The sequence below is a fragment of the Lepus europaeus genome, chromosome 3 (assembly GCF_033115175.1).
Source record: "Lepus europaeus isolate LE1 chromosome 3, mLepTim1.pri, whole genome shotgun sequence".
In the NCBI taxonomy this organism is placed as follows: domain Eukaryota; kingdom Metazoa; phylum Chordata; class Mammalia; order Lagomorpha; family Leporidae; genus Lepus; species Lepus europaeus.
In genome coordinates, this window is record NC_084829.1 from 17706154 (window position 1) to 17727077 (window position 20924).

The 20924-nt window shown below is 49.9% G+C and overlaps 1 protein-coding gene across 2 annotated transcripts in view; it reads right to left on the minus strand.

The window, feature by feature from the left end:
- CARMIL1 (capping protein regulator and myosin 1 linker 1) overlaps positions 1–6968 on the minus strand; it is a 318527-nt gene extending 311559 nt beyond the window's left edge. Inside the window, exons 1-2 of one of the 2 annotated variants that reach the window (XM_062185167.1) lie at positions 6628–6968; positions 2207–2304 (exon numbers count right to left, since the gene is read on the minus strand). In XM_062185167.1, coding sequence (XP_062041151.1) covers positions 2207–2304; positions 6628–6667 — 138 coding nt within the window. In that variant the 5' untranslated portion in view covers positions 6668–6968. The remainder of the gene's footprint in view (positions 1–2206; positions 2305–6627) is intronic. The other variant, XM_062185173.1, reaches the window with a different exon arrangement.
- Between the last annotated feature and the right edge of the window lie 13956 nt (positions 6969–20924).

A 20924-nucleotide genomic window follows, 5' to 3' on the forward strand; every position in this document is an offset into this window, starting at 1 on the left:
CTATTTTTAAACAGTGCTAATTCGATCATATTGGACATTTAAATATGTCTTTGAAATTTTAACATTGTAAATTCCAGTGATGACACGAGTTTATTCCCAGAATAATGAATAGTATCCAAGCCATATAATACCAAGCACCGTTTTTTAGACTGCAGAAGCAAATACTACTTTTTAAAAAATATTTATTTATTTGAAAGTCAGAGTTACACAGAGTGAGGAGAGGCGCAGCAGGGGGTGGGGGTAGAGTCTTCCATCAGCTGATTCACTCTCCAGTTGGCCACAATGGCCGGAGCTGAGCTGATTTGAAGCCAGGAGACAGGAGCTGCTCCAGGTTCTCCCACGCGCGTGCAGGGACCCAAGGACTTGTGCCATCTTCTACTGCTTTCCCAAGCCATAGCAGAGAGCTGGATCAGAAGTGGAGTGGCCAGGACTCGAACCGGCACCCATATGGGATGCCAGCACTGCAGGCAGCGGCTTTACCACTACGCCACGGTGCTGGCCCAGCAAATACTACTTAAATAAGTGCCACTGAGGTTGTCACCCTATAAAGTTACTGTACAAAAATTTACCATATATAAAGATATTAAACAGCACAGGACAGAAACAATACTTCTCGCTAAAATACAACACAATCCTTTGGCTGAACAATATTTTTTAAAAAACGTAATTTAGGGGCCAGCTCTGTGGCACAGCGGGTTAACACCCTGGTTTAAAGCACTTGCATCCCATATGGGCACCGGATCTAGTCCAGGCTGCTCCTCTTTCGATCCAGCTCTCTGCTATGGCCTGGGAAAGCAGAAGATGGCCCAAGTCTTTGGGCCCCTGCATCCGCGTGGGAGACCGAGAAGAGGCTCCTGGCTCCTGGCTTCGGATCGCCTCAGCTCCGGCTGTTGCAGCCATCTGGGGAGTGAACCAGCAGATGGAAGACCTCTCTCTCTGTCTCTACCTCTCTCTGTAACTCTTTCAAATAAATAAAATAAATTTTTTTTTTAAAAAAAGTAATTTAAGGAAACGCACCCTGTGTTAAAGCTGAATGAAACAGACCAGCGGCACCCATCATCCAGTCATTTCTGCTGTTTATTTATTACCTTCACCCCACAGCCCACATGAGCACATTGTGCCCTGGAAGTGTCTCCTCCCGGTGCCCCTGCCTTGCTGACTGCGCACACACGCACGGGAGACGCAACAGCACAACCCCTCCCCACAGCCACGCGGAACGGCAGTCACAGACCCCAGGGCTCGCTGTTTGAGCGGAGTTCTCAAGACGATGTCATCAGAAAGACACTTCAAATTCCGTGGCAACTTCAACTTAAGAAACGGAATATTAAAAAGACTCTTTCAAAAAAGTCCGTGACTGGTTTTTGTTTTAAAATATTCCAAAGGCGGGAAAGAACAATGCGGAAGACAGGTAAGACAACACCAGTGAAATGTCCAACATTTCCAAGCTGGGTAGCAAGTACACAGGGTTGCTACACTATTCTCTGTTTTTGCAAATCTTTGAGAATCCCCATGATAAAAAAAATTTTTAAATATTCTCTCCACCTAAGCGTAAATTCAACTTTGCCACAGTCTCAACCTAGAAGTCATGTAAATGTCACAAAACCTTTTCACCTCTACATGGATAACTTAGTCCCTGAGGACTAAGAACCTGGGCCACAAGGTCCAGTCCCCAGGTGCTCCAGCCATGCAACAGGACAGAGCTGTCTCCAGCAGGCCTTTCCCAGAGAAATACCAAAAGCCGGTGAGAAATGACAAATTCTGGGTTCACATTCTTGGTCATCGGCCCTTAGATGCAGTCAGATGTAACACTGGAGAAATTTAAAAAAATAATGACATGGGTTCTTTTTAAACTCCTCCACAAACCTTATAAAGTCATTTACTCAGCCACACATCAAGGATAATAAAAAGTCCCACTGAACATCAAACTCTGACTAATAAGAAAACAATCTCCAGGAGGGAGCTAAATATGTCACTACTACCACCGTGAGAAACCGAGTTTCAGAAACCCTGATCTCTCAAATGTGAAGGCCCCGACTTTGAAGTTGCAACAAAGAAAAATTCCAACTCCTCTAAAATGGTTACCAGAACTTCCCAACAAAATACAAAACACCAGAACCAACACTGCATGAAAAGGAAGCCACGAAAGCATCGGAAGAAGACACTGTTCCCCCCACACCCTGGAAGAGAAGAAACCAGTAACACTCACCAGCACTCGGTTTTCAACTTTGTCTCCCTTCACTTCCAACTTGACTTTCTTCTTCACTGCGATTTTTATCTTTCTGCCAATAACATCCTTTATGCTTTCTGAAAGATGAGAGAGTTTCGTTATATCCTTTTAGAAACAAGAAAAACAAATATTGGGAAGGAAGAACATTTGAAGGAGAGTATTTGGTTATTTTGTCTTTTTTTTTTTTTTTTTTTTTGGCTTGTTTTAACAAGCCTGGTGGTTATCAACCATCAAGTATTTAACAATTTGTGCTTTGGACAGTGTGTCAGATGCTAGGACAAATGGGAAAACATATGACGAATACCGGCTCCAGCAAGGCATGACATAATCTTGCTGGGAAAACAGGACAGACACACACACACACACACACACGCACATACAGCAGTGGTACGCAAGAGATAGAATCCTGTATTACCTGCACAATAAGACCTGAGTTACTCTCTCAGCCACTGGCCAGTTCCTTTAACCCCCAGCAACCTCTGAGTCTACACGATGCCATGGAAAATACCAATTTCTATGTGTGCCTTGACAACAAGCCTGGCAAATATGGCAAACAACCAGAACAGGGCCTAATGATGTAGCTGGTGAAAAGGGTCTCCCGGCCACCTGTGCTTCCAAAATCATCACAGCGCGGCATTCCGAAGGGTGGCCAGAGACAGTGCAGGAGGCACCGCATCGGGAGAGAAGGGGAGACGGCTGAATGCTGCTGGGAAGCCACGAGAAGCCCAACCTGAGCACGTCCAACTCAACCCCACCATCACCTCCTCTGGCCACTAATGAAGCTGGAAACCTTGCTGATCGCCCATTCCTTTCTCTCAAAGAGGGAGTCATCTGTCTCCTAAATTCGACCTCAGGAGCAGCTCCTAAGCCCCTGTGCATGGCTGCATTTGGGGCCTCGGAGTCTCTGACCAAGACTAAGTCCATGGCCGCCAATCTTTCAGCCCCACTGCTGCCTTTACAACCACAGTGACCCTTCCAAAACCACAAAGCTGATTGTGTCACTCCTGGTCTGACTCACAGTCACTGAATTTTCTGTTTTGTTTTGTTTTGTTTTTTTTCATTTGAGAGGCATGTATCCCCACCCCCACCCCCAAACACCTGCGACAGCCAGGACTGAGCCCAAAGCCAGAAACCGGGGACCCAATCCAGGTCTCCATGTGGGTTGTAGAAATCCAAATACTTGAGACATCACCACTGCCTCCCAGGGTCTGTGTTAGCAGGAAGCTGGAGTCAGGAGCCAAACCCAAGTACTCCATCCCAACAAGGAGGCCAGAGGCCAGCCCCTGACAGGCATCCTGATGGACTCAGACTTTATAACATGCCAGTCCAGACCTTCTGTGGTTTTTAGCACACATCTAAAGATCCAATCATCCCTAACAGGCAGCTGCATCTTTGACTCCCCTGGGATTCTGTATGGATTGTTCTCTTTCCTGGAATGCCCTTGACCTCTTCTCCTCTTGGTTGCATTCTGCTTGTCTTTCAAAACAGCTCCCTCCTCTGCCATGGCACCAATGTCCCATGTTTTCATCCCGACCTACACGGAAGCACCCCCTATGTCCCAGGCACTCTACAGGCTGCTAGACAGAGATGGTCCCAATTTCTCTAACAGTGCCGAGGAGAGAGGCCCCTAAACAAACGGGATCATGGTTGAGGATGCACATGAAGAGACCCCTGAGCTGAATCTTAAAGGTGTAGGAAACTTCAGAAGATCGCTGATTTCCAAAGCGTACAATATAATCCACTGAGATACAGGAAGAACACAGAATTTTCTCTTCTGTTAGCAATGGGGGTTCCGGTTTATGCTTTAGATTGGACACACTAAATGATGTCGTTTAACAAATAAATCATGTTCATTCAGGTATGATCAAAATGAGCTTTTTGGGAACACACGATCATGAACATTTTGAGCCACTGAGCTGGGTAAGGAAAGTGAGGAAGGGCAGAAAAGGCAGCATGAAGACAGAGAAGGGCCTGGAAACATGAGAACGCACAGCTTGTGCAGGGAACCACACAGAGGTGGAATATTTGGGGCAAGAGGACATTTGGGGTAGCTCCCTGCACTGGGAGTTCCTATCTTATCAGAACTCAAATACAGGCTACTCCGCCCTACCCTAAAACAGACTGTGGGAAATGGGCACCCAAAACTGATTCAAGAATACAGGCAGGTGGGAAGAGAGTAAGAAGTTATGCCCACGTGCTAACAGCTTGCAAGCAGCTATCTCCAAGTGGTAATGTGGGTGACATACTCATATTCTTATTCTTTTCTGCATTTAAAATTTTTCTATAAAAAAAGCCTCTATGGCTTTCACTCTCAGACACACCACATTTCTCTAATGCCTTGAGAGATTAGCTTAAGGAATATACTGAGGTTTTCTCATGGTCACCATTTAAAAAAATTTTTATGTAGTTATTTATTTACTTATTTGAAAGAGTGGCAGTGAAAGAGGTCTTTCATTCATGCTTTACTCCCCAAACGGCCACAAGAGTCAGGTCTGGGCCAGGCCAAAGGAGCCAAGAACTCCAGCCTGGCCTCCCACACAGGTGGCAGAGACAAGATACTTGTCCACATCTTCCCAGGTGCATTAGCAGGGAACTGGATTGGAAGAACAGCCAGGGCAGGAACCAGCAGTCCAATATGGGATGCTGGCATCGCAAACAGCAGCTTAGCCCACTGTGCCCCAACGCCACCCCCCCCCCAGGACCGCCATGTTGAACTAGTGACAGAACTCTGTGCACCCCTGAAATTGCAGAGAAGAGCGGGTGCAGGAATTTCTCCTATCCCAGCCTAACTAGAGGGTCTGCAGCCCCTAAAAAGAACCATTATCAGACACACCCCAAAAGCTTATGTCACACAGTTGAGAGGTACATGAGATGGGCAATACTCAATAAACACAAATCCCATTTCAAGATAAGGGTCAAATCCAACTGTTAAAATATACCAATGTATTTGAGAACATAAACCAGATACCTTAGTTCTACTTTATCTTTTTCTCTTGGATCTAAATAATTACCTAAAGCTCCCATGACCAGGCTCAAAGAGGACTCTCAACCAATTAAAACCCCACCCCCTCCCTAGTGATCTTATCCCCAGCCCGGCCAGGCAGGCACGCCCTTGGCCCAACCTCTTTCCCAGGACCTCCAGGGGCTTGGGGGCCTCACCCTGCCAGAACCGGTCTGCAGCAGCTCACCCTAGCAAAGTCTGATGCTGTATCCCAGGACAGACTCTCAGGCTGGGGAGGGAGAGGAGTGCTAGTGTGTGTGTGTGTGTACACGTGTGTGTAACTTCAGATGCAAATTCAGGTGACCGGTGCACAGACCTGACAACAGCTTCTTCCATGGAGTTGTACCCTTGGAGCTAACAGTTACTCAAGGAAGAGCGGAGCACACGGAAAGTCCTGATGATCAAGGCTAAAAAAAAGCAAGAGGCCAAACCCCACACGCAGCGATGCACTGGACTCAACTTCCTCTGGGCTGCCCAGCAGGCACATCACCCTTCCGAGCAGCAGGTGCCAGGTGCCAAGGATGGAGCAGTGGGAATGCGACGGCCACCACAGCCACGCACGCTGCAGGCAATCGCCCGCTTCAACCCTCGGTTTTCAAAGTCCCTTCAGCTCTGCCATCTTAACTCTCCAGACGACTAAGTTAAACCCAGAGACCTCAATCGCCCCCCTCCCCAACCAACGACACAAGTCAAGGGACTCAAACCCTGGGTCACCTTGCAGGGGGCCCCCACACAAGGGTTCCCTACGAGACCCGGGGTGGGGGGAAATCCGTAGGTTAATCATTATTAAAACGAGGCTTTTATCATTAACCCTCAATTTCCTGGCCCGAGTTTGCGTCAGCCCTGTAACCCTTTCGCTCCCAGCTCGCTACACCAAGCCACGCCTTGCCAGGCCCAGTCCTCACCGCCCACGGGCGCCCCCTCCCCTGAGTCCGTCGGTAGATGGGGGTCGCTCTTGCAAGCCACCTTCCCGAGGGGACCCGGCGCGTGCCGAAAGCTACCTACTGTGCGCTCGCCCGGGGCCCTTCGGGCAGGGCTTCCCGGACTTTCCCGAGTTTGGGGCAGGGGGCTGGGCGCCTTAAAGGCTTCCCCCTCTCGCCTCCCAAACTCCTAAGCCTGGGGCAACCCGCCCCTTTCTTCTACCAACCCGCACTCCTCGGTCGGTGCCCCTCCATGGGTGCGGGAGACCCCCTCGGGGGCTCCCGATTCGTCCCCACGCCTCCCCTTCTCTGCACTGGCCCCTCCGGTGGTCGGATGGGAGCAAACTTCCCTGCGCCCCAGCGCTACCCTGCCCAATGCCACTCGGACCCGCAGGGACGCGGAGCCTCGGCGGGACCGGCGGGCGCGCCGCGGTGCGCAAGACGCCAAGAAGACGCCAAGTGGGCGCCGCCAATCTTACCTATCAGCTCCCGGGGGACGTCGGCGCTCTCCTCGCTCATGGTCGCGCTCCAGGTGCGGGGGACTGCGGGTCCAGCTCCGATGTGAGGCCCCCGCCCTGCCCCAACCCCTCGATGTTTTGAGAGAGGCAAATGCAGCTTGCGGATCAGAGTGGGCAAGAAAACGGGGCGGAGATATAATTTCGCCTCGCCACCCCCCCCCCAAACCCCACTCCGCCCGTCCAAAAATAAAAGAGTTGCAAATACGAGGTGGCTTTGCTGCTGCTACCCTGCTACATGACGCCTGCCCGCAGCTCCGGCGGCGGAACGGGCGCGGGCAGGACCCTGCGGGGCGCGGCGTGGCCGCGGGCCGGCTGCCCCCCCGGCTGGCTCTCCCCGGCGCGGCTCGGCCGGCGCCAGCCCCCGCCCGGCCTCCCCGCACCTTCGGCCCTAGGTGAAAGCGGAAGGCGTGGGGAGAGGGCGGGGAGAGCGGGCCGTGCTCGCTCTGCGGCCGGCTCCGGCGGGGCGGGCGCAGCTCGGGCCCTCCTCCCGCTCCTGCTCCTCCTCCTCCTCCTCCTCCTTCTCCTCCTCCTCCTCCGCCACCTCCTTCTGCGTCTGCTCCTCACCTCGCGAGAGCCGCCCCCGCCGGACCCGGGCGGGCCTCCGGGCCCCGGCGCCGAACCCCCGGCGCCGAACCCCCGGCGCGACGCGCACCCGGGGGCGCAGCGCGGGTGGCGGCGGCGGCGGCGGCGGCGGGCACGGTGCCCTCCGCGCAGCCTCGCTCCCGGACCGCGACAGCCGTGCGTCTGCAGAGGGGCGAGACCGGGGAGCGGGCCCGGGAGCCATCTGCTGGCTGGCGGGGAGGAGAGCCGCTGGCCGGGGCTTGCGGGGTCCCTGCGCCTCCGCGCGGCGGCCGGGGGGCCGCAGCCTGTGCAGACCGTGTGCGCGGGAGCCGGCGCGCTCGCTCGCTCGCTTTCTCGCTTTCTCGCTCGCTCGCTCGCTTCCTCAGCCCTGCCTGAAAAGGGTCGTCCGCTCTTGTGGTGAATCCTGCCCCGCTTCTGGGGAGCCAGAGCTAGCCGAGACCTGTGCCGTGGCAAGCCACTCGGGTGCCCGCAGGCGCCGTTGGCGACGGAGACCTGGGAGTCGCCTTTCTCCCGCGGGGCCGCTGCACCTCCGGGAGCTGCCCCGAGCCTGCGGGCAGGTCGCGTCCTCCGTGGCCCGCCGCTGAGGGGCATCTCGGTGCCCGCCTTCTCCAGCGCCGGCTGGGATTGTTCCAGGCGGGCGAATCGGGTTCAGAGCCAGGAAGAGGGGAGGGAGAAGAGGAAACGGACTCCCACGCACGTGGCAGCCCCGCTCTGGGTCACACTCACACGGTACCACGGAGACCTTTCTGACCGCTTCCCTCCTGCTGTCGCCCACTCCCCACCCCATCATCACCCCAGACTCCTGGTTTCTCCCGGCCTCTCCAGCTGATCTGCTTCTTAGCTGTGCTTGCAAAGCTATCCCGATGTGGACCTTTTTGGGAACATTTCCTGGGGCTTTTCAGACCGGGGTGAACCCTACACCGCTCCAGTAGACCGCCTGCAACACCCTCTGTAAGCCCGGCTACAACGTGCCTTGTTTTCATCGCTTGCGTGGTTGTCTACTATTTAGCTCTTGCATTGTTCCCTGAGTTTGGGTTTTTTCCTGCCGAACTATACGTGGGCAATTTGAAGGCAGGACTTTAACTTAACCTTTTAACCCTGGCGATAGCCTTGGACAAAGTAGGTGTTCAATAAAATCAGTTTGTTAACTGATCTGAGCGCCGCGGACCTCAGGCCACCAACCTAGTGTTTCAGAAGTTGGGAATCTGGGGCTGGCGCTGTTGCGTAGCGGGTAAAGCCGCTGCCTCCAGTGCCGGCAGCCCATTTGGGTACCGTCTTGAGTCCTGGCCGCTCCACTTCCAATCCAGCTCTCTGCTGTGGCCTGGGAAAGCAGTAGAAGATGGCCCAAATCCTTGGACCCCTGCACCCAGGTGGGAGACCCGGAAGAAGCTCCTGGCTGCTGATCAGCGCAGCTCCCACCCTTGCAGCCAATTAGGAGAGTGGACCAGCTGACGGAAGACTCTCACTCTCTCTCTCTCTCTCTGTAACTCTTTCAAATAAATAAATCTTTATTTTTTAATTGCATATTTTTTCTGATTTCATTTTATCTTCTCTTTTTTTAAAGATTTATTTATTTTACTTGAAAGTCAGAGTTACACAGAGAGAGAAGGAGAGGCAGAGAGAGACAGAGAGGTCTTCTATCCACTGGTTCACTCTCCACAACAGCCAGAACTGTGCCAATCCGAAACCAAGAGCCAGGAGCTTCCTCTGGGTCTCCCACGCAAGCACAGGGGCCCAAGGACTTGGGCCATCTTCTACTGCTTTCCCAGGCCATGGCAGAGAGCTGGATGGGAAGTGGAGCAGCCGGGACTCAAACCGGCGCCTTTATGGGATGCCGGCACTGCAGGTGGCAGCTTTACCCAATATACCACAGCACCAGCCCCATAAATAAATCTTTAAAAAAAAAAGTTGGGGATCACTTTATGCTAGACCTTTTGTTAGTACATCAAATATTCTGTGTCAGCATTGAGTAGAAAATAGCTCTCTCAAAACCGTCTTCCACTCCGCTGTGTGTGTGACAGAGGACTTTTTGCACACCGACTGTTTCAGAATAGCTCTAAGGATCCAGACCATGTGGGAACTTGTGAAAGTCAGAACAAAAGATTTCTCTCCTGTGGCCTGGGGTGGTAGAAAGAATACAGGGCAGCTGTGTGGCAGTGTTGTAACTCAGGCCTCCTGAGCCGTTTTTAAAGGAAGCTGGGACTTCAATAAAAGGCCCGTTTTTCCCTGCCGCGGGACGCTGTGGGTTCCTGCACCTCTGGAGGGCGGAATTCCAGTGCCTCTCCCACCGCGGCACTGCAGAGTGACACCGGGCTGGTTTTGTAAACCACAGTCGTTCACTTCTTGGACGCAAAACCACACGTGTGTCAGAATAGCAAGCCAAGAACTCCAAGAAACGCTGTTTACAAAGCTGTAAAACCTAACAAGCAGTCAGTACCCCCAGCGCTGTGCGACAGGGCGGCCAGCTCAGAGAAGCAGTTCCCCCGAAGGAGGGTGTGCTGGCGACTGAAATCACTCCAAAGGAGCAAGACAAGCCTTCCTCTCTGAACTCTGAACCTGCCTCCCAGCTTCCAGACTTTCAAGTTCATCCCTGCCTGGGCATTCCTGATGCACGGAGTGGTCCAACCCCTATGGGAAATCGAGTCTCCTATGTGATGAGCCACAGCATCACCTGTGTAAATATTTGTACGTGGCCACCTTTAAGCATTGCAATCAGTACTGATATTCTGAAACCTGTAAGAAGGTAAGAGAAAACTTCTGATTGCTATTTTCAGAACATCTCCACTACACATAACCTTGTTAAAAATTATTTATCTATTTGAAAAGCAGAGTTACAGAGAGGCAGAGGCAGAGAGAGAGAGGTCTCCCATGCACTACTAGTTCATTTCTCAAATGGCTGCAATGGCTGGAGCTGAGCTGATCCGAAGGCAGGAGCCAGGAGCTTCTTCTGGGTCTCCCATGCTGGTGCAGGGTTGGGCCATCTTCTACTGCTTTCCCAGGCCATAGCAGAGAGCTGGATCAGAAGTGGAGCAGCCAGGACTCGAACCAGCACCTATATGGGATGCTGACACTGCAGGCGGTTGCTTTACCAGCTACGCCACAGCGCCGGCCCCCATATAAACTTTTAAATTGTTAAACACTGTGGTGATAATTTTAACATAGACTAAATGACATGCACTGGAAAATTGTGCATAGATTTTTATTTTAAATCTATAGGACTTATTAAAAAATTTGCTGGAAATGATGTCTGTAATGACCTAACATACTCTCATTGGAACCATGTCGTATAATGATTAAACACATGAAGACAAATAAAAGAAGAAATGAGCAAGTTAACCAAAAAACAAACAAACAAACACAAAAAACCACAGAACTTCCCTGGGCCAGTTTCTTATCTTGCCAGGTGCATTGAGAACTGTCTTTAAAATTGGAGATAGTCAGAAATGTGGGAGCCAATGGCATTTCACTACCCAAGTAATGATTTTTTTTTTTAAAAAAGATTGATTTATTTATTTGAAAGAGTTATGAAGGAGAGGCAGAAAAAGAGAGAGAGAGAGATCTTCCATCTGCTGGTTCACTCCTCAAATGGCCATATTTGCCAAAGCTGGGCCAATCTGAAGCCAGGAGCCAGGAGCTTCATTCATCCAGATCTCCCACATGAATGCAGGGGCTTAAGGACTTGAGTTGTCTTCCACTGCTTTCCCAGGCCATAAGAGGGAGCTGGACCGGAAGAGGAGCAGCTGAGACTTGAAATCGACACCCATGTGGGATGCTGGCACTGCACGCGGTGGCTTTGCCAGCCCCCAAGTAATGAATGTAAGACTTACCATCCCACCCTCGGTGGCTACCCCTGGATGAGGGGCCTTTTTAAGAACGTGTGTGCAGGTGGCCCTCCACATCTATAGGTTTTGCATCCATGGAGTCAATCAACCACAAACCAAAAATATTGAGGGGGAAAACATTGTATGTCTAGTGAACATATCATAATTCCCTACACAGGGCAACTACTTTATAGCATTGATATTGTACTTGATATTATAAGTAAGCTCGAGATGGTTTGACGTGTAGGTCTAGGTTAGAAGCAAGCACTACACTGTTTTATGTAAGACGAGCACCTGCAGGTTTTGGCATTCAGGACAGGGACTGCAATTAATCCCCCAGGGATCTGGAGGGACAAGTATGTGAGGACTTTTCAACAGGCTTAAGTAGACCTTTCAGAAGCAATGCAAACAAACTAAGCTTGCAAACACTTCCAAGAATGTTGAGTTTGTCTCTGATTAGAATACAATGGGAGGCAAATGGCTACAGAGCAAGTCTCCTTTAAAATACTTCCAAATGAAGTCATAAAAGATAGGAGGTTTTTTTTTTTTCAAGGTTTATTTCATTTATTTGAAAGGCAGAGTTACAGAGAGAGAGAGAGAGAGAGAGAGGGAGAGAATCTTCCATCTGCTAGTCTACTCCCAAAATGGCCTCAACTGCCTGGGCTGGGCCAGGTGGAAGCCAGGAGCCTAGAATCCCATTCAGGTCTCCCTATGGTAGCAGGGTCTATCGCTTTCCTAGACGCATTAATAGGGAGCTGGATTGCAAGTGGAACAGCTGGATGAGAACTGGTGTCAGTATGGGATGCCAGCATCATGGTGGTGGCTTCACAGGCAGTGCCACAATGCCGGCCCCAAAATCTTTTTTACTTGAAAATAATCCTTGGGGAATGTTGGAGGTGTTGGATTGAGATGAAAGCAGAGTGGCCCTGTGTTGATTTGCATTGCAGCTGGATAACCCACACACGGAAGTTCCTTGCTTTCACTTTGTGTATGTTTGAAATTTTCCCTAACAACAGCAATAAGAAAACCAAGTAAATCCTTGCCAGATACGACTAAGCAAGGAGGGAAACACCTACCAGGGTTTGCAAAAAGTTCATGGAAAATGCATATTATGAAAAACTATACATGGATCTCAAGAACTTTTGCACCAAAGTAGACTTATCTTTTAGACGCATTTTCCATGAGCTTTTTGAAACGCCCTCATATCTTAGTGTGCTGTCCTCAGAGCTCGCTGCTATATAATAGCTTTCAATTTTCAGAACACTTGAGCTTTTCAGTAGATACAATGTTGTCTTGATTCAGAGAAGCTCTTTCCAATTTTAATGGGTTTGAAATCAGAATGTATTTTGTAATTGGCCTACACAGTTGACCTCAGGCTTCTCACACCCCACACCCAACATAAATCCAACTCTACTATCAGATCAATGGTGGCTGTGACCTTGAGTGGCCTCTGACAAGCAAGGGGATGAGGGTCTGGTGTATCTGAGCTATTCAGTGACTGCCCGGGTTAGAAGCCGTAATCGCTATGTCTTTATCATACTCAGGAGATACGTTCAGATTTGTGGAGTGACTTGACTAAAGTCTCATAGCTCTTAGGAGTCAAAGGTTAAACCTAGAATTTGAAATGTCCAGGCCAGGGCCCATTTTATGCAGTTTTTCTGCCGCTGTACCAGGCTTCAGAGCTCATTCCCAATGGGAAGTGTACAGGTGACCAGGACTTGAGCCCCGCCACCCACAAGAAGCTCCCTGTCCAGGAGGTGACCTCTGCTGGCTGTGCCGCTAGCCTCGTGCCAGCCACACAGCAGGCCACGCCGTAACTGAACACTTTCAGAAGGCTCAACTGAGCTGAAACCTTTTAGAACATAATAAAGCAAATGCAAAAAGGCACCAGAGACCCAAGAGTGTTCAGTGAGTGCAATCGAAACTCGAAAACTCAAAAAAGAGAGAGCGCACTAAAAGGAGAAGTCCTTTCATAAATCCACTCAACAAATATGAGTTGAGCACTCACTACTTGCCAGGGGTTATAATGGTGAATTAACCATACAGCTGCTTCATGGAACCCTCCAGAGCAGTCTGGGGTCAGAGAGGGAGACCCAGACAGAAAACATGGCGTCTTTTACAACTTAACCTTGGCAATGACATTCTATTACCTCTGCCCTGTTTCCCTGGCCACAGGGATCAGCCCAGGTCAGTGAGAGGTTGTGAATATCAGGAATTGGGAATCACTGGGGCCAGCGCCATGCACAGAGGGTAAAGCACCCACCTGCATCCCATGTGGGTGCCTGTTGGGGTCCCAGCTGCTCCACTGATCCAGCTCCCTTCTGATGGCCTAGGAAAGCAGCAGAAAATGGCCCAAGTACTTGGACCCCTGACACCCACGTGGGAGACCTGGAAGCTCCTGGCTCCTGGCTTTGGCCTGGCCCAGCCCTGGCAGTTGCAGCTATCTGGGGAGTGAACCAGCCAATGGAGGATCTCTGTCTGTCTCTTCTTCTCTCTCTATAACTCTGATTTTCAAATAGATAAATAAATCTCAATCAAAAAAAAATATATTGGGCCGGTGCCGTGGCTTAACAGGCTAATCCTCCACCTTGTGGCACCGGCACCACGGGTTCTAGTCCCGGTCAGGGTGCCGGATTCTATCCCGGTTGCCCCTCTTCCAGGCCAGCTCTCTGCTATGGCCCGGGAAGGCAGCGGAGGATGGCCCAAGTCCTCGGGCCCTGCACCCACATGGGAGACCAGGAGAAGCACCTGGCTCCTGGCTTCGGATCAGTGAGATGCGCCGGCCGCAGCGGTCATTGGAGGGTGAACCAATGGCAAAAAGGAAGACCTTTCTCTCTGTCTCTCTCTCTCACTATCCACTCTGCCTGTCAGTAATAATAATAATAATAATAATAAACCTTTAAAAAAAATAAACACCCACTTTAGAGAACAGTAAAGAACTGCTCCCACATGGGAGACCTGGAAGAAGCTCCTGGCTCCTGGCTTTGGAGAGGTTCAGCTCCAGCCATTGAGGCCAGTTGGGGAATGAAGCAATGGATGGAAGACCTCTCTCTCTCGCTCTCTGCCTCTCCTTCTCTTTCTGTGTAACTGTGACTTTCAAATAAATAAATGAATCTTTAAAAAAAAAAGGGGGGGGGGGAGGAATTGTTAGCAGTGTCCTGTGCTACTAAAAAAAAAAAAAAATCAAATGTGAGCAAGAATAGCATGTATTACTGGAATTTAACAATAATGATTCTTTGGAAAGTGAGCAGATACGTTGCAGTGCACCGAAGAGTGATGAAGAGATGGAGAAGATGAAGAGAACAAAAGGAGTGCAAATGGTTGTAGAATTCTGCATGCAAGAGAGAAGGGGTGGGGGGTGGGGGTGGGGGGTGTTTCCACAGGCTACAAGAGGACTTTCCAGTAATCCTAGGGCATTCAAAACCTGGATTTATCTCCAGTTCTTCCCAGTCAAGAGATAGAATAAAAAAATGCAGCAAGTCCCTCATGTGGACTATGCACTTTAGTTAATAATGCCATATCCACAGTGGCTGCTTAGCTGTAACAGACAGGGCAGATGTTTGATGCAATGCTTCAGGCATTGCTTGGGATGCCTGCATCCCCTATCTGAGCATCTGGGTTAGAGACCCAGCTCCTGTCTGCATTCCAGCTTCCTGCTAATGCACCTGCTAAGGCAGCAGGTGATGGCTCGTATATGAGTCCCTGACATCCACATGGGACATAAGGATTGAATACCTGGTTCCTGGCTTCAGCCTGGCCAAGCCTCAGCTGTTGGAGGCATTTGGAGAATGAACCACTGGATGTGAGATCTCTGTGTGTGTCTCTCTCTGTCTCTGTGTTTCTGTTCGTCTGCTTGTAAAATAATTTTTTTAAAAAAAGACACCTTAAAAATAATTGTAACAGGGCCGGCTCCGTGGCTTAACAGGCTAATCCTCCGCCTTGCTGCGCCGGCACACCGGGTTCTAGTCCCAGTTGGGGTGCCAGATTCTATCCCGGTTACCCCTCTTCCAGGCCAGCTCTCTGCTGTGGCCCAGGAAGGCAGTGGAGGATGGCCCAAGTGCTTGGGCCCTGCACCCACATGGGAGACCAGGAGAAGCACCTGGCTCCTGGCTTCAGATCAGTGAGATGCGCTGGCCGCAGCGGCCATTGGAGGGTGAACCAACGGCAAAAAGGAAGACCTTTCTTCTCTGTCTCTCTCTCTCTCACTATCCACTCTGCCTGTCAAAAATAAAAATAAAAATAAATAAAAAATAAAGAAACAAAGCATTCCAAAATTTAAAAAAAAAATTTAACAGATGTCCCACACTGATGCAGAATATTAATAAACAGAAAGAAAATAGGGGAGATGTGATATGGAAAATCTTTGTGCTTTCTGGTCAGTTTTCCTACAAACCTAAAGCTCTTCTTAAAAATTAAGCCTAGCAATTGATATGTAAATGGACAAAACTGGAGCAGGTGTTTGGTGTAGCAGTCACCACTCAGGATACCCACACACACACCAGAGGGCCTGGGTTAGAGTCCCAGCTCTGCCTCTAACTCCAGTTTCCTGCTGATGCGCAGGGAATGGCACAGTGCTTGCACCCCCACCACCCCCGGGAGGATCCAGGTTGAGTTCCTGCCTCCTGGCTTCAGCCTGGTCCAGTCCTGGTTTTTGGTGGCATGTGGGGAGTAAATGAACAGATAGGAAATCCACCCTCCTCCTCTGTGTATCTCTGCCTTTCAGATAAACAATAAAATCAATTTTTAAATAAATGCATGAAACTACAAGGAAAGTGGAAACAGGAGATGGAAGCCAAGAAGAAAAGCCAGCATGTTGGAAGCGAGAGAGGCCATGGAGGATAGCAGCCGACTTAGCAGACCGCAGGTAGATGAAGTGTAAGGCTACAGGGATAAAGTGAATAACACGTCTTCATTTCTACGGCAGAACACAAGGACGTTCTCAAGAACTAGAGACAGAAGTGGTCTCCTACAGCCCAAGGACAGAGTTGGAGCAGGTAAAGAATCCCCAGGGATGATTGGTAAAGGATCTGCAAGGAGCAAACTGTAGCTTCCCGGCCTTTCTGCACACTGCAGGTCGACGGTGCCCCCCGGCCAGCTGCCTGCGGCTGGAGATGAACTCTGGGCACCTGAACAGCCCCACCCTGTTCTTGGAAGGCAGAGGGTGAGAGTGAGAGCTGTGCCATCACGAACAGGGGGAGATCCGAGGGCATTGCCCTCCTTAGCGCAAATCCTTCACAGACTGTCTCTGTTGAGGGTTTGTACAACCAGCAGCGAGCAAGGTCCTGGCGCATCCCTCCCCTATGTTAGATGACAGCCAGTGAGAGGTCAGGGCCAAGGTCAAGGCCCCGTCTTTCTCCAGGCATGGGAGAGAACGCATTGTGTGACATGTTGATGGTAAGCTATACAGAAGACAAAGCTAAGCTACAGTGACAGAAAGCAGAGCCACTGTCACCTCCGGGGGCTGGGAGGTGACTGATTGGCTAGAGGCTCAAGGGAGTAATTTATAGGGATGACAACGTCCTAAATCTATTTTTTTAAGAAACAAATTCAAGTTTTTTTTTTGTTTTTGTTTGTTTTTTTTTTTTTTTAAAGAAAAAGCTTATTTATTTGAGGAAGCAGGTGTTCTGGTGCAGCAGGTTAAGCTGCTGCCTGCAGTGCTGGCATCCAATATGGACACTTGTTTGAGTCCCGGCTACTCCACTTCCTATCCGGCCTCCTGCTAATGTGCCTGGGAAAGCAGTGAAAGGTGGTTCAAGTGCTTGGGCTGCTTCCATGCATGTGGGAGACATGGATATGGAGTTCCTGGAGACAACAGAAGATCTCTCTTTCTCTGTATCTCTCTCTCTCTTTCTCTGTAATTCTGCCTTTCAAATAAACAAAATAAATCTTAAAAATTATTTATATATTTGAAAGGCAGACAGAAAGAGATAGATAGCTATCTTCCATCTGCTGCTTCACTCTTCAAATGACTGCAACAGCCAGGGCTGGTCAAGTGAAAATCAGGAGGCACTAACTGTCCAATTATCCCATAGCTATGCAGGGACCCAAGTACTTGACCTATCATCTGCTGTGTTCTAGGCACCATAGGAGGGAGCTTGATCATTAGCAGGCTGACCTCCACTCCAAGCACTATGATATGGGATGCAAGAGTCCCAAACAGCTGCCCTTGGTGTCCTATATCTTGACTGTGGTTGTGGCACAGGGTGCATCCATGTGTGGAACCTCTCTGAAAGGATCCCTACAATTAGAGTATCTTCCTGGGCCAGCGCTGTGGCGTATCGGATAAGCCACCGCCTGCAGTGCTGACATTCCCATATGGGCTCCGATTTGAGTCCCAGCTGCTCTGCTATGGCCTGGGAAAGCAGTAGAAGATGGCCCAAGTCCTTGGGCCCCTGCACCTGCATGGGAGACCTGGAAGAAGCTCCTGGGGAAGAAGCTCCTGGCTCCTGGCTTCAGATTGACCAAGCTCCAGCCGTTGCAGCCATTTGGGGAGTGAACCAGTGGATGGAAGACCTCTCTCTCTCTGCCTCTGCCTCTCTATAACTCTGCCTTTCAAATAAATAAATAAATATAGCTTTAAAAATAAATAGTCTTAAAAACATTAGCATATATTTCATGTATAATACACTTACTTAAAAAAAGAGTGTCTTCCTGTCTGTAGGCTGCGCCACAATAAGGTGATAACCATATCTGTAATTAACATCCCAGAGATAAAAATGTTGCACGTTGGAATACTGAAGAACCCAAGGGGATTCCATTTTTAGAAATCAGAGAAGCTGAAAGAACTCTGAGAATTTCACATCAGCGGGAGTTTTCATTTCTGAGGGTTCTGGGAAAGGCTGCACTTCCAAGCCCACCAAGGTTGTGGACAGAATTCTGCTCCTTGTAGTTCTGGAGGTAAAGTCTCCATCTCTCCCCCAGCTGCCAGGCAGGGCCCCACCCCGGGCACCTGGAGCCCGCTCACGCTCCCTGCCTTGTGACCATGCCCCTGCATTTCCAAAGGGAGCAAAGGTACAATTTCTCTGTGGCAAAGCCTGCACAGGCTTCAACGATTGGACCAAAAGGAGAGCTGTTTCTCTGAAGGGCTCACCTGATCAGATCAGGATCTCCAAGTAGGGCCGCCCTTTCTGCCAGTCAGCGGAGCTGCAAACATACCCTGATCCTGACAGTGAGTGCCCACTGTTGACAGTTCCCTTCCGGGGCAGGGTTGCTGGGGCCATTTCAGAATTCTGCTACCACACTAAAGCTGGCATAACGCTCAGAGAAAAATAATTGACAGGAAAGTGCACCAGGTGATGGTGTCGTGGGTGCTGAGTGGCGTCGTGGGTGCTGAGTGGCGGGCTGTCCTCGCTTCTGCTCTGTTCCATCTTACTGAGCTTTGGAAGAGCGTGCGCACTTCTTTTGCATTTTTAGCGCATTGCTCCATCGGGGGAGGAGTCCAGAAGGCCAGCAACGTGCCTTTTCTCCCACTCCCCTTGTGGGTGACGATCTACGCACGCAGGAGTAACCTTTCTATCCGCTCCTCTCCCCTCGGACCCCAGGAAGACATCTTTGAGAGGGGGGTAAGAAGTAAGTCAAGGTTAAAACGAGAGTCGTTCAGGATTAACCAAGGAGACAGCATTGCCAACTCCCTAATTTCGAAGATGCAGCCATGGGAGAAGTAAACCCAGCAAGGGCAGGTGCCATTTCCTGCCCCTGAGCCCGGACACGGTTTGCCTGCAATTGTTTATCTTCTGTTCTGCCCTTGGTCAATGTCATCACCTGCATTCTCATGAAAAGGAGATGATGGGTGCTGGGCTGTTCCACAGGTCAGGCTCTGGGGCTCCTCCCCAAACAACAGACGTTCCATGGAGGCATCACTGTGCTGTCCGCTTCCGGATGGCGACTGGACCTTGTGCTGAAACCTTCAGCCCCTTGGAGCGCCACAGTCGTTCCCACGTGGACGCAGCGTCAGATAAACACTTGCGTCTCCGGCTCCAGATCACTTCTGGCAGCAGCTGCCCCTGCCAGGGAGACTCAGGGGCAGCCTCCTCCTCCTCCTTCTCCTCCTCCACGCCCCCCTACCCCCAGGCCTTGCGCTCCGCCTCTGGGAGCAGTGTCAGCTGGTTTCGAGGCTTCTCTAGGTTTCTCTATTCGGATTCCGGCTCAGTTGAACTAACAGAGCCCTTCCAGAGGTTCCTCTCCTCGGTCCGAAGATTGCTGAGCTGGACTCAGACGCTCCCAGTCCCCATGGCCCCAGGGCCCCTGCTGCACCGTGTGGGGACCCCACTGGCCAGCCAGCTGCTCCTCTGACAAACAGGAAACCTGCAAGTCAGGCAGCACCGCTTGGACTCACCAAGAAGCTCTCCAAGTGACCTGTGGGGAAAATCCGCAGCTGCCATTGATCCAGGAAGCAATAAGAGTTTCTTCTCTTTCAGTGATTGACACTTTAGCCTTTCCCTCCGGGTTAGTACTTGAAACGCACTGATTAATTCTCAAGACAACAATGAGGGTAGATGTTTCTATTATCTTTGTTATTCAGAGGAGAAAGCTCACCCAGAGAGGTTAATCACAGTCCCCACGTCCCACACTGGCACCACGGAGCCCTTCAGATTCCAGCTGGGTTCAAGTTGAGGTTGTGGTTTTTTTTTTTTTTTCTTTTCTGTATTTGTTCCTGAAGCTTATCTGCGCCTCTAAAAAGGGGTGACTACTGCCACCTGCTGGTGATTAGCAGAGTTATCGCGCTCTTGCCATGGCTGTAATTCTGTGAATGAATTAAAAATTTACCTCCAGTGAGAGATCTGACACAATGGTGCCTTCTGGGGTGCTATCATTTACTGTTTTAGAGTTTGCTGTTCAATGTTCAATATAACTTTTATTCTTTCAGAACGCATTTTCTGTACTTTAAATATTTCCAAGTGATGAAAAAAAGGATGATTGACAACACAAGTATTGCAGTGTTATCTTAATTTAAAACTGTTCTTTTTTATTATTTGTTTTACATTAACAGTATCCATAGTCATCCTACTGTGCAATAGAAACCAAGAATTGCTTATTCCTATCTAGCTATAACCTTGCACCCATCAATCAAACTTTTCCCATCCTTCTCTCCCTCTTTAACTTCTATGATATGACATACAAGAAATTTGTATCTTTTTTTTTTTTTTTTGGACAGGTAGAGTTAGACAGTGAGAGAGAGAGAGACAGAGAGAAAGGTCTTCCTTCCGTTGGTTCAACCCTCAAATGGCCACTATGGCTGGCGCGCTGCGCTGATCCGAAGCCAGGAGCCAGGTGATTATCCTGGTCTCCCATGAGGTGCAGGGCCCAAGCACTTGGGCCATCCTCCACTGCATTCCCGGGGGGCCACAGCAGAGAGCTGGCCTGGAAGAGGAGCAACCAGGACAGAACTGGCACCCCAACCGGGACTAGAACCCGGAATACCAGAGCCGCAGGCAGAGGATTAGCCTAGTGAGCCGCGGCGCCAGCTGAAATTTGTATATCTTAAATAAAATAAAAACACAAACAATTTAAAAGCTTCATGGGGTCACTTATGTTTTAGACTCCACACACAGATGAAATCATGTGATGTCTGTCCTTCTGAGGTTGGCTTCGTACACTTAACAACAATCTCCAGTTCCACCCATGTGGGTCAATCCTTTTTCATGGTTACGTAATAATCCACCATGTAGGTTTACCACATTTTCTTTATCCAATCATCAGTGGATGGATACTTAGGTTGTCGCAATTTCTTTGCTATTTTGAATAGTGCCATGATATACCCAAAATATCTCTTTGCCAGATGGATTTCATTTTTCTTGGATATATGCCCAGATGCTAGTTTTTAGAACAGTACCTGAAAAACAGTCGTTATTTGTG